The following is a 13,705-nucleotide window of genomic DNA, read 5'->3' as shown; positions in this document are numbered from 1 at the left end:
TTTTTAAAAGCCTCAATAGACTGTGGTACCCTGGTGTATGTTCTCAATTACTAAAGTTCAATTACAATTTTGTGTACAATGTCATTTTAGCATCTTTACATTATATTTTAGTGCATTTATTATAATATCTGATGTAAAAGCCCAACTAAGTCCAAGAGTTGGAATTTACCAACATCTATAAACTTTTTGTACTAAACATCAGTTCCATTTACAGTATTATTAATACTCTTTGTATTGTCCCTATTTAAATAAAATCATTTTTATGTCCTAACTTCTAACCCTTACCACCTGTATGAGTGTAAAGATTCACTGACAGGTAGTGGGAAACTTTAATATTAACTACATAAGTGTAAGCCATAGAACTGTTTTGCATTTCATTAAATTGTAATTGACATTTTTTAGTGAATTTCCATGGTAATTACAAGTACAAAGTCAATTATCTGAACTCATTTCAATTACGATTACAACGGCGACCGATTTTTAAAATGACAATTACGATAATAATTACGCCATAATTGTAATTAATTATCCACTACGTGATTACAATTGAAATTGACCCCAACCGTGGTGAGAGGAGCATAATAAGAAGGCAAAGTTAAAGCTTCCCAGTATCTGTTGTTATTTTGCAACAGTGTGTGTGTGCGTGTGTGTGTGTGTGTGTGCGTGTGGCAATTACTTGTTCAGCCATCACTAGCTCACACTAGGCCTTTAATGCATAGGTAATCTTAGCTGTTTGGGTTAGTTCTAAGATGACAGGAATCCAAATAAACCTGGCAGCTGATGAATCGCTCCCTACAGACACCTGGGATTATGCTTCCTCCGCACGCCAGCCAATCAGATTGTCTGTATACCCTGCCAAGCTTCTCAAGCCTTTCACTAAACTTATTATCTTTGACAAAAAAAGGAGAAAACAACAAGCATTAAAGATCACACCTGCATTTTTTTTTTCTTTCTTTCCTGTCAGTCATTGTTTCTAAAATAAACAAGATTTGAATTGAACAAACTTATTTTACTGAAGGCTTTGAGCTTTTTGGATTGCTAACGCAAGCATAACTATAGGCAAAGCAAGGTTAATGTATTTGTATAGTGCATTTCATACACAAGGCAATTCAATGTTTTTTACATGATTAAAAAGTGCAACAGAAAACATTTAACAGTTTAAAACAATAAAATCAGCAGTAAAAAAAAAAAACATTAAATCAACAATATCATCAAAAATCTTCCTAAACTATAGATATAGATTACATTTTAACTGTAGTAAAATCCCAAATTTGATTTGCATTTGGCACAAATTGTTGGAATATGCAAATGTTTTTAGTTCACATTTTTAATAGAAATGAGTAAAAAGAGTATTTATATGTCAGCATGGCAGGTCCGCATCAACAACCAGGGAGTGGGCAGCCATTGATATTCATTCTGTACTGTTGTTGACAGCTATTCAGGCAGGTATGAGGATGCGCACATGCATGGTTCATGTGTAGATGTGTAGCTGCACATGTGCACTTAAATATGTGTGTATATGTGGGGGTGTATGTGCTGTGCAGAGGTAAGTGTATATATGTGTATGTACTTTTTCATATCTATTTTGTAGTCATATTTGCACGGTAATTATTTAAGAGGCTCAGGGGTTTGGGGTGAGGGGAGGGCGGGGCTTTCTTTGTTTGGTTTGGATCAAGTTTTTGTCTTTTTTGTCCAAATTGTTCAATTGTATAAAAAGAAAAGAAATTGTACGCTTTTGTATTCAGTTATATCTGTGACTTGCATTTCATAAATAAAATGATAAAAAACAAAAAAAAACAAAAGAGCATTTATGCAATGTAATCTTATTTAAATATATGTTAATATAATATTTAGACATAAAATTAGGACCATGAACACACACTATGCATCTTCTCCTGCTGTCACATGAATTTAATACTATCACTGTCCTCTGGGAACAATGGGAACACAAGGGATTCAAGGCTTCAAGGATTTTTAATTGTCATTCGTGCCCATGTGAACATGTACAGAATTAAATTAAGTAACCGAGTCCCCTGTTAGGCACTTAAAAAAAATATGAATATAATAAAAAAACACACGCATATAAGCAGCAGGTAACAAATCAGTATCACAGTAACACGTGTGCATGTGTTGAAAGAAGTGTAGGTGGTGTGCGTGTTTAAGAGCGACTTAGACTAATGATGTGGTGCTGCACGCTGCATACATTGGTATTCTGAAAGTGTTGGAACACACACACACACACGCAGCTGCCATGCTCAAGGACACTTAAACCACCGACCTTCCAATCAGAAAGCAACCTGCTCGACCACCTGAGCCGCTGCCCTCGTGTCGTGGAATGTTTCTGCAGCAAAGGAGGAATTTATGTTCTTAAAATGTTATATTAAATACCTGCAATACTATATTATGAGGTGCATGTTTTACCTAAAAAGTCCTGTTTTGATATATATTGAGATTTTGGTTTAACAAGCATTGCGATTTGATAGTAAGGATTATTGTAATGTGTATTTCCTTATTGTTATTAAGTTGAATTATACACTTGGAGAAACAATATATGAGTCAGAATTCCAAAAAAACAAACGATACACATCGCAAGTTAATCAGTCTGAAGATTATTTTAACCACGCATGAAAGTTCACCTTTGAGCACATATGCAGACCTAGTTAAATAAATAAATACAAATATTTTTTTTTTATAAAATTTTTAAAAATACATTCAGAGGAGTAATATCAATTTTCGATAATGTTGATTTTTAATTGATCTTTTAGTCACCCCTATTAAATAAGTTATAAAATCACAGGCGTATTATCATGTATAAGTAATTATATGAATTTGTGTGTGTGTGTTTGCATAAATTTACAAGTTTGGCCTAAAAATTTTTAAATGTCCTCATTAATAGATCTATGCCTAAGAAAACACATTATTTTTGCATTATTTATTAACTTTTAAAAATGGGACTACTTTACAGTTTTAGACCCTGTGTTCCGCCATCTTGAGATGATGTCACACATCCCCACACATCCCCACTTCCTGTAAACGTCTCATTGTTTGTAATTGGAGTGAAGCATTCAGCCTGTTTTTTAGATCATTTAGCAGCCTTTTTGGTCAAAATGTCAACTTTTGGTTTCTCTAAATAATCAGGAAAAGTTAAAGATATTGAGGTGACCTTTGTTCCCCACTTAAACACATTTCGAGCCTCAAATTTCAATAAATGAATCAATCAATCACATGATTTGAAATGGTCAAACAGAGGCTCTAAAACGGTAAAGTAATCCCATTTTTTTTAAAGTTATTAAAAACCAATATGGTGCAAAATAATGTGTTTTCTTAGGCATAGATCTTCTAATATGTACATTTCAAAGGTTTTAGGAAAAAACTTGTAAAAAATCCCTTTAAAAAGACAAAAGAGAGCTAACAATTTGTATTACGATGTTTTGGCTTTTGTTTTATCATCACTGTGGGCTTTTTTACACCATATATCATTATTGAACTGTTCTGTGCAGTGGTCGGATGAACCGTGTGCCGCCCACCTAAACCAGAGGGACGGCTACCAGGCTGCAACTCAAGTGCAGCTTAAAGACCAGCTCTACCAGCAAATTATAAATTACTTCGACAAGGGCAAGGTAAGACACGCACATATTGTCCAATGCACACTTGCAGAGGAAAGCTCATAATAGATGAATGCTGTGAAGATGAAGTCTGTCATTTCTAAAAAAAAAAAAGCGGCATGACTGGGAATTACGTCCCCTGACAGGTATTGAAGGCAATCTTCTGATGTGACCTTTCAATGTCATTTTTACTACACAGGGATTATTAATTATCCTTTAGCTGATGGTTTTGTGAGTTAGGTTTTTTTGTTTTTTTAATGACACCTCACAGATGTTAATGTTCCTGCTTTGTGTTGCTAATTTTAAAATCAAGTTGAAGCCTTTGAAAGAAGCCTTTCACTGTCTTTTCATCATTTCTTCCATTCACAACAAGACTGCTAACATTCAAATGCCATTTTCTTTCATTTGAAATGTAGTCTTTTTGGGTTTGATTGCTGTGATTCTTTATATTTTCACCTCCATTGGTTTAAAGAAAATTCTTCTGCCAAAAATGGTTCAACGGTCTGGCAGCCGCAGCTTCTGGGAATGGATGTCCAGGGGGCTCTCCATGTGTCATCATAGTTGAAGGGTGCTGCAGCCACTCTTGGTTTTCTATCCATCTGTCACTTGCAGATACTCAGTGAGACCACCGTTTGAAAAGAGCCTTTGGATAAACGTAGACACACACACACATCAACCAGACTGAAGTGGACGTGTTGCACAGGAATATATCAACCAAGATGGAACCATAATGTCACTTGTACTGGTCTGAGTAATCAGGCCACCGTCCACCAGCAGCCTGCTCTATCTCGGCTTAATTCAACACAGCTGCTCAAGAATCCACTCAGAAGGCTTTCTGCATGTGTTCAGGGATCCAGATACTCTCCTCTGTCAAATGGAAACAACTACTTTTCTATTATTGTACAGTGTTTTTTTGTTGTTGATTTAATTGAATAAAATAGAATAGACTATTGTTTTTACACAGTGGTATGAAAAAATTGAATGCTCAGACCAAAATCGGTGTGCAAAAAATATGAGAGCTTTTTAGAGCTGGGCGATATGGACCAAAACTCATATCTCGATATTTTTTCTCAGTGTCGATATATGATGTTAATCTCGGTCATTTTAATTCAAATAAAGTCTTACCAGAAAGACAATTCTGAGTTAAACGGCTGCACAATATGAGCCACTTTGGCTTTTTCTCCTATAAAGGACATTACGTGTGAGTGAGTTCTTTAGTGTGGCTTGTTTAGGGGAAGGTCTGGGTTAGGATGCACTCAGAAATCCATTTAACTAAGCTTTTCATGCTGTTCTGAGAAGTAGTGAAAAGCAGAGACTCCTAAAACAAGTATTTTAAAACAAAATAAGATACTAAAAAAATATTGATATATCTATTGATATAGGCGATATTATGATTTTCAATTTTGCCAAAAAAGAATCTTGTTATATCTTGAATCTTGATATATCACCCAGCCCTGACAGAAAGATACATAAAATCCCTGAAAGTAGCTGCTGTGAAACCTCTGTTAAAAAAAAGAGAAACTTTGAATTTGACAGATTACCAATGTCCTGTGGGCTGTAAGGTTTATTATCAGCTACGCAGACGATACACAACTATATGAGTGAATCCAGATGACAATGGTTGCGTAGTGGTGTTGTATGACTGCTTAGAAAAGATAAACTGCTGAATGAGGGAAAACTTTGTTCAACTTAATCATGACAAGATGGATGTGATTGTCTTTGGTAACAGGGAACATTTTTAAACTGTTTTAAACTGTTTAAAACATTGAATTGCCTTGCGTATGAAATGTGCTATACATAGAAATATATCTTGTCCTGCCTTGTAATAAATATAACTTAAAGATAAGGATTTACAGATAAAGTATAAAATACAAGAGCTATATACAGAAAAAAGATAAAAGCGAAACTTAAAGATATATTTGTGCTTATCCTGTAAGGAAGGTGCATAGGACCTTTTTCATTTCCCACTGCTTACAGTATTCTACTTGACATCTTATGTGCAGCATTACAGCACCGTGAATGATCACATTATATATTGAATTATTTATGTATAAATTATATTAATACATGTCTGGAAGTTTCATAAGTTTTAAAATAATTAATCCACATGATACATGCTAATATTCAAAAATAAAAAAATGTGGTTTTTTTCTTCTTCCCAGTGCTGAATGTTTAAAAACTTATTTTTACATTAATTTGCTAAAAGTAGAACGTTTATTTGTGCTGACTGAAAATATTAACCTGCCCTCTGGTTTTTAAAGGAATCCTCGGCTGTTTTTGTCTCACATTTGTGTCTTTAAAGAAACACTAAGGACAGTAACAATGACATTCTTTTCTAGCAGTAAATGTTTGACTTAAAGACTTAAACACAGAATACTGTTGAGAGATTGAGACTGTAGCCAGCAGGAAAGCAACGCCTCACCCCAGCTTTTAACTGAATAATGAACTCATTTTCCCAATAGATGTGGGAGGAGGCAATCATTTTGGGAAAAGAACTGGCTGAACAGTACGAGAATGAGATGTTTGACTTTGAGCAGCTCAGTGCCTCCTTGGTAAGTATCATTCTCATCTTTTTTTTTATTTTTTATTTCACTCGGAATAAAATGATGCCATTAACATCAAAATGACTATTGCATCTCATCCACACTTTTCAAAACAATGGAATATAGTGTGTATGGCGTAATGTTACTTTATTATTAGAAGTTATTCTTCAAGCAAATGATGAAAGTAAGTCAAGTCAAGATGAGAGTTATGATAATAAGGCGACATAAATGTTTTAAGGATCACATTTTATATCATATTTGTAGAATTCAAGGCCCTACAAACTGTTTAGCAACCGACAATGTTTTTAGAGTAAAAAAAACTTTACTTAAGCTACTACTGTTACTTTAGCAATATAGGGCTCTCGTTTTAATTTTTCTTCTTTTTTTCATCCACACGCCTTTCCATTGTTTTTCCCAATAGCGAAAACAGGCTAAATTCTACGAGAACATCGTGAAGGTGATTCGGCCCAAACCGGACTACTTTGCTGTCGGCTATTACGGCACTGGATTTCCTTCTTTCCTGCGAGTGAGTATTGAGATCGGAAAACATTTCCCACCAACACACATTGATTGTAGTGTGATTAGGGTAAATTATTGTTGGACCGCACTGTCCGAGACCAGATTACATCAAGACCAAGACAAGACCAGTAGAATCAATTTTAGAAACCTCTATTGATTTTAGTTTTACATGTTCACACGAAGAAATCCTTGCACACAATCCCATGAAAACAATGAAGTCCTTGAACCCTTAAACCCTTAATTTTCTTTTATATACACTACCGGTCAAAAGTTTTAGAACACCCTAACTCTTCCAGTTATTTATTGCAATTCAAGTCGTGCCAGTCCAATGAATAGCTTGAAATGCTACAAAGGTAAGTACTGAACAGCCAGAGGTTTAAAAAAAAGGTTTGGTTACACAAAACTGATAAATAATGTACATTTCAGAATAGATTTTTCAGGGAACATGAAGTGGGTTAAGAATTTAATTAATTAATTAATTATTTAATTAATTTTATTTGTCTTGGACTGACAAAAACAAGATGTCTTCCACTCTTTCAAAGCACTTTACCAAAATTGTGTTCTAATCTTGACAAATGTATTAAACTCAGTTCTTGCAAAAAATAATTTCTTGTATGTATTTAAAAGCCACTGATGATCCTAAAATATCTGAAAAAAAGATTATTATTTGACAGGTAAATGAGACCTAAAGAAAGTGTTAAATTTCTCATTATAGAAATAAGATAATAAGATGTTTGAGTTTTTACATGTGATTTCCAAAGATCCAAAGATTTCCTTCAGTATTACAAAAATTTTGGTCTTGAGACCAAGACCAGTCCCGAGTAATACAACAATCAAATTTTAGACATAAATGGTTGTTCTATTTAACTTATAAGTGATGTATTTATTTTTACTTTGGTTTTTGTTATTTATTTATTTTCTGAGGGTGGTGTAGCTGTGAAGTTATTTCAATGTATTTATTTAAAAATAATACTCCTCTCAGAGGTACGTTTTAGAATTCTTACAGTTTTCTGCAAAAAAAAAAAAATGAATATCAAAGTTAAGTTTGTCCAAAGTAAAAAAAAAAAAAAGACAAAAGTAAAGGCTGATTGTGCTCTAAACACTATTATATCCCCAGATTTTAACCATTGCCTTATCATTTGGCCTTTTATAAAGTTATGATTTTCGGCTCATATATGCACACCTTTTGAATTATTAGCACTTTGATTTCTTGTCACTATCAGAAGCTTCCTTTCCTTTGATTATTTGATGTTCCGTCTTTTGTAATGTAATGGTGTGTTACGGTGGGTTTGGTATTGAACAGACTTCCTGTTTAGGAGAAAACTAGCGTTGCTGACAGGAGATTTACGAGAGTTCCTAAGTTGGCTGCTTTTTCCAAAGGGGTTCCCCACATTTCAAAGAATAAGTTGCTCAGATTTAAAAAAAAAAAAAAAGTAAAGAGACAAGGGACGAAGAAGAACATTAAATCCTGAAAATACCTTTATGTTGTGCTCAGAGGAACATTCCTTTCACCAGGGTCTCTTGTGCTTTACCAATTTCCATCTGAGCTGTAAATGTGTCCTGCTGTTTCTAGGTGAGAGTGAAATTTTAAGATCAATTGATTTATATAATCTTCCCCACTTGTCTCCATTCGTTGTGCTACAACACCACTGTGTCTGCCAGGAACACTCACTTACTGTATGGGGGGAGGGGGGGATCATATTTTCTGGACAATTTGAGCCAAATCTTTAGTTATTTTTAGCCTTTTTTTCAACTACACCAAAGTTGTCATATTTTAAATTATTTTTGGCACTTTTTTTAACCATATTTTTGCTTCTTTCAATGCATTTTTGCTACATTACACCCATTCCTGCCACTTCTCCATCAAATTTCAATGCAATTCTGAAAATCTTTACATTTTTGACACTTATAAATAATTTTCACTACTTTTCCCACCTAATGTTGCATATGTTGACCCATTATTGCCACTTTTAACCTCTTTTCACCATATTTCATGCTTATTTTTGCCAATTTAACCACATTCATGATTTGTCATGCCCATTATTTTCCAGTTTACACTCATTGCTCCTACTTTTTAAACTACATTACCACCTCCATCCCCATTTCTACCACTTTTAAGGCAATATTGACACTTTTGTCTTGTTTTACCACATCAATTAGGCCAGATTTCAACCTTCAACCTTAGCAGATAACTTTCTCTACCTTTTGAGCTACTGCTGGCACCTTTTTATGACTAAACTTTATGATTGCTCATCAAAACACCTCGACTAAAAGCTTATATTAAATTGGTTTGTTCTGTAGAGAATTCAGAATAACTTTTATTTCAGAATTAGACATGCCTCTCATGTCACTTTATCTTTTCACATTACAGCCAAATTCATACTCGCTTTTATATTTATCTCTTTTATTTCTAATTTAAACTTAATCCCCTACCCTGCATTTTTTTTCCCTAATAGCTCAGCTTAAGGAGCATCTGAGGATGTGTGAAATATGCATTGTGAGACACTGAAATTCAGACACACGTGGAGGATGAGCTGTCATGCTGTATCATTCAAAATGTTCCTCAGACAAACCCCAGAGAAGCATTCATACATTTTTAGGAGCTCTCTGTGCTCTCACTGCCTTAGAGGTTATTTTTTGCTCAGCCTTTGTGTTCATCAAATCACATTTTGGCTCATTACAAAGAAAAGAGGCGTCTAAATCATATATAAAGGGTTTTTAGTCACGTAGGATGTTTTACTCTCACCTGGAAACATTTTGATTGTGTCATTTACCTTAACTAAAGAAAGAGGAACAGAAAACGTACTTTATTAAACCAAGATTAGTTTGTTCCTTTCCATAACTACTGATTCCTTAACCCTTTGTGTACTATAGGCTTAGTTAATCCACTATTTCAACCTGAATTTAACGTGTAAGTAATTTTCTATAGGGGTTTTATCTTAATTTATTTTTTTCTAAGATGCTGAAAGTTTTTAACTTTAGGTAAACATCTGTGACTAACTAGGGCTGATATTAGATCAGGCTTGCTAGTTTCATTCATTCTTCTGGTGAAATGCTTCATCACTAAATCACCTTTATTGGAAATATGATGGTATTACATCACCATCCATGAGCGTTATTCAGCTGCTGGATGTCAGCCTCTGGTATACGGTCAATGAGATATACATGTATATGGTCGATACTGCTACATTATGTCCATAATGTGTGTAAATTATTGGTATGTCAGTCGACACATACACACACACACACTTCTAATAGGGCTCCTGTTGTAATAATACATTTTTTGTAATTATTGTGTTCCAGAACAAAATGTTCATCTATCGGGGGAAGGAATACGAGCGCAGAGAGGACTTGGAGGCGCGTCTCCTCACTCAGTTTCCCAACGCAGAGAAAATGAAGACGACAACACCGGCCAGCGAGGACACAAAGTCTTCCTCCGGACAATGTATCCTGACAAACATTGTTTAATCTGTTTAATTTAACCATGGACGTTTTAGCTTTTAGGAATAACAAGACCTAAATTGAGTGCCCACACTTTTTGACTCCAAATTAACTTTTATAAAAACCACATCCTCAAGGTCTACTCTTACAGAAGGTTATCAGCAAATGATAAAATAAAAAATAAAAAAATCAATTATTAATTGATTTCAATCAATTTTCCACAATAAACAACTTAGCATATGCCTCAGCTCCCTGTAATTTAATCAGCTTTGAGCTACAGTATGTAAATAGACTATTCAAGTCAATAATGATTAGTTTCATATAAGCATTGGTTCTTGGGTGACAGTCTCTTCAAACCCATAAATATTCATATTTTTGTTTACTATTTTCCTTGACCCATAACTGCATGTGGGAATGTAAGAAAAAAAATTGACTCTTTCTTGGGATATAAAACAGTTTTTTTTCTTCTTTTGGACTATTAACTTAGGGACTTCATAATTCAAATCGTTTACATTAAGCCATTGTAGCTTGTTTCTGTGTCTTATAAGCATGTATTGTTTATTCATTTTTCACTAGTAACTAAAAAAACACTAAAAAAAAAAAAAATTGCACCATTTTTGTGTTATCTTGCCTTGACATTTTGACTAAAGACATCCAGTGTTTTACTGTGAAACCCATTCTTGACCTGCCTGCCAAGTTCCAGAACAAGCCTGTGTCTGAACAAATTGTTAGGTAAGCAGTTTGTGTATTTCAATCCCACAACACAGTAGAGTAAAAACACTTTAACTTGCTTGTAAAAGGGATTTATGTACTTGTGTGTGTGTGTGTGTGTGTGTGTGGTGCCGGAGGTAACCAAATGTTGCATTTAAATGAGGATTAGTGTTGAACAAGCACAAGTTGACCTCTTTCTTATTGGAGCAGTTATTAACTTTCACCAGCCACCAAGTGCAGCATTGTTAGTGTGATGTGTGGGACATCAGGGCCACGGCAAACATTGGGTCCTCGCACTCTTCATTTGTCCACATTCTGTACGCCAGCAATGCCCCGCCTCACTAAGCTGTGCAAATTCACTCCGATACGCCTCCCATTGCATCACTGGACATAATTAAAGAGGATGTTTGCTGGACAAAGGCTCCAGGCAAACATACCTGGCTGCAGATGCTGTCATGAATCTGCATCGTTTGTCACATTGTCCTGGATTGAACTCCTCAGCAGCAGCCTGATGGTCTGTGTCTATTGCACATGTCAAACTCATGGTCCCGGGGGCCAAATCCGGACCTTTAGAGCATCCAATTCAGCTCGCGAGAGAAAATAAAATGAACAGAGAAAACATGAATCATTGTGTAACTAAAACTCTACACTCCTGGTGCTAATATTGCACAATTTTAGTCTTTTTTTTTGTGTAAAACTGTTGAAAAAACTCAAAATTCTTTCAAAATCCTTCAGTTTTACTCATTATTAGATAATATTTCCCTTAGTTAAATAGAAATTGGTCACAAAATCTAGGAAATTTAAAGGTAAGATTTCTTGCATATTATGTATTTTATGTATGCGTAGAAATGCAAACTAGAGCACAGTAATGTTGAAATTACTAATTTTCCTGTATTAAAATCTGTGGCCCACTAGAGATCAAACTGCTCCATATTTTAGTCCAGTTTTAGTCTTTCTGTTTATTCTCGTCAAGTTTTAGTCTTTCTGTTTATTCTAGCCCAGTTTTAGTCTTTCTGTTCATTCTAGTCCAGTTTTAGTCTTTCTGTTCATTCTAGTCCAGTTTTAGTCTTTCTGTTTATTCTAGATCAGTTTTGTTGGTGAACTATTTTCAGTGCTCATTCTGGTGTTGTCTGATTATTAGTTTTTTAAAACTAACTTTTCTACATTGAATCATAAGCCAAAGGGTCACAGGAGGTGATTTATTGTCTCGTTATTAAAATAGATCTATAGAAATGCCCCGTTGTTGTAATTTAAAAGTCTTTCTCTGTCTTTGTCAGTGAATAATAAAGGGAAGCATCTCTTTGCTAATGCGTATAACAAGCTCTGGGTCTTACAGACCATTTAGTCGAACAACAAGCTCCCATTATGTAATCTAAAGCAGACGGTGCAAATCTCCTTTTTCCAAGCCATATGTAACAAAGTGCATTAAAGCCCTAAGTGAGGGGAGTTTGCCGAGGTATTCTCATGACTTTGCCTCATCACAACGCGATAAATAACTCATCTGGTCTTGTACTGCTAATGGAATATTTACATATTTTTCAAAAGTTTTAAATCTCACTGTGACCTTGTCAGTCATGACTATTAATTGTTTCTTCTCCAACTATATGTCATCTTTGCAGGCCTTGTCTTATCCTATTTTAGTTATTGTATTATATGACTACTTGTCTTTATTTCATGTCCCTTTTTTTCTTGTCTTGTTTTGTGACATGTTGTTTCTTGTTTTAGGGTTAGATCTTGTCATTTTATGTCATATACTAGTCTCTATTGTCTTTTATTTTTTTGTGTTGCATTCCCTAACCTTCTTTGCATTGTCTTGTCTTGTTGTCTCTATCATGGAGCGTCTGTAGCTCAGGTGGTAGTGGGGTCATCTTCTGATCGAAAGGTTGTGGGTTCAATATAGTTATTCACCAAAATTTCGGCCAAAGAAATGTCGGCCGAAAGTGGCCCAAAAAAGGCATTTTCGCCTTTTCTCACCGAAACAAGGCGACCGAAACAGGATGATGCGAGTAAACACTGTGTATGTGTGGGGTCAATTTAAACTTTTTATTTTCTTTGTTTTATATTGTGCATTGTTGGAATGTCAGTGTCAAATACTTACATAATTTGATTGATTTATTCTTTGAAGCATTAATATTAATTAATACAATTGCAATGTTTACATTTTAGTGAGGTTAGTACACATTTCTACCCATAAATGCAATGGTACTAATAATTTGCATGATATTTTTTTTTCAGTTTTCGAACTTGGTTTTCTAATTTTCGTTTCTTGGTTTTGGCCAAGAATTTTCATTTTGGTGCATCCCTAGTTAGATTTCTTTTTATGTGTCGAAGTGTCCTTGGGCAAGACCCCAAGTTGCTTCCAGCTAGTTCCTTGCATGGCAGCTCTGTCCCAATGATGTGTGAATGGGTGAATGAGCTGATATTGTAAAGTACTCTGGGAATACTTTGGTGGTAAAACAAGCACGATATAAACCAAGTCCTTTTACCATTTTATCAGTTTCTAGTCTGACGCAATCTGTATTTTTTTCCACATTAAGTAGATCAACCCATTGTTTTTTTTGTTAGATGCATTGATGCATGGTGGAAAACACACCTAATGCTTTCACAAACCAACCTCAAATTACAGGGGCTTTACAATTTGCATCTGCCCCATATTTCCAAAATTGCTAATAAAGCTAATACCAGCTATTTCAACCATATGCTGCGTTTCCAGGGATCGACGATGCAATATGGTGTTTGAGGATAATAGCTCTGTAGCTGTTTTTCTTGGAGAGTGGGAATCCATCTCTCTGTCATCAAGAAACGGAAATAAAAGGAGGGAAATGTGTATCACGCTTTTGTCGAGTAATTTGTTGCGTGTGCTTGAGCATCTATGAGATGTCCATG

At 34.9% G+C, this 13,705-nt stretch overlaps 1 protein-coding gene across 2 annotated transcripts in view; it reads left to right on the top strand.

Annotated features, from left to right (window-relative positions):
• dock1 (dedicator of cytokinesis 1) overlaps positions 1-13,705 on the top strand; it is a 211,018-nt gene that overhangs the window by 169,574 nt on the left and 27,739 nt on the right. For both annotated transcript variants that reach the window (XM_028475387.1, XM_028475386.1), the window contains 5 exons: positions 3,501-3,620; positions 6,068-6,157; positions 6,570-6,674; positions 9,971-10,112; positions 10,759-10,840. In XM_028475387.1, the coding sequence (XP_028331188.1) occupies positions 3,501-3,620; positions 6,068-6,157; positions 6,570-6,674; positions 9,971-10,112; positions 10,759-10,840 (539 nt within the window). The remainder of the gene's footprint in view (positions 1-3,500; positions 3,621-6,067; positions 6,158-6,569; positions 6,675-9,970; positions 10,113-10,758; positions 10,841-13,705) is intronic.

The sequence above is a fragment of the Gouania willdenowi genome, chromosome 19 (genome assembly GCF_900634775.1).
Source record: "Gouania willdenowi chromosome 19, fGouWil2.1, whole genome shotgun sequence".
NCBI lineage: Eukaryota > Metazoa > Chordata > Actinopteri > Blenniiformes > Gobiesocidae > Gouania > Gouania willdenowi.
Note: the sequence above shows the minus strand (reverse complement) of the source record. Positions and strands in the feature narration are given on the sequence as shown.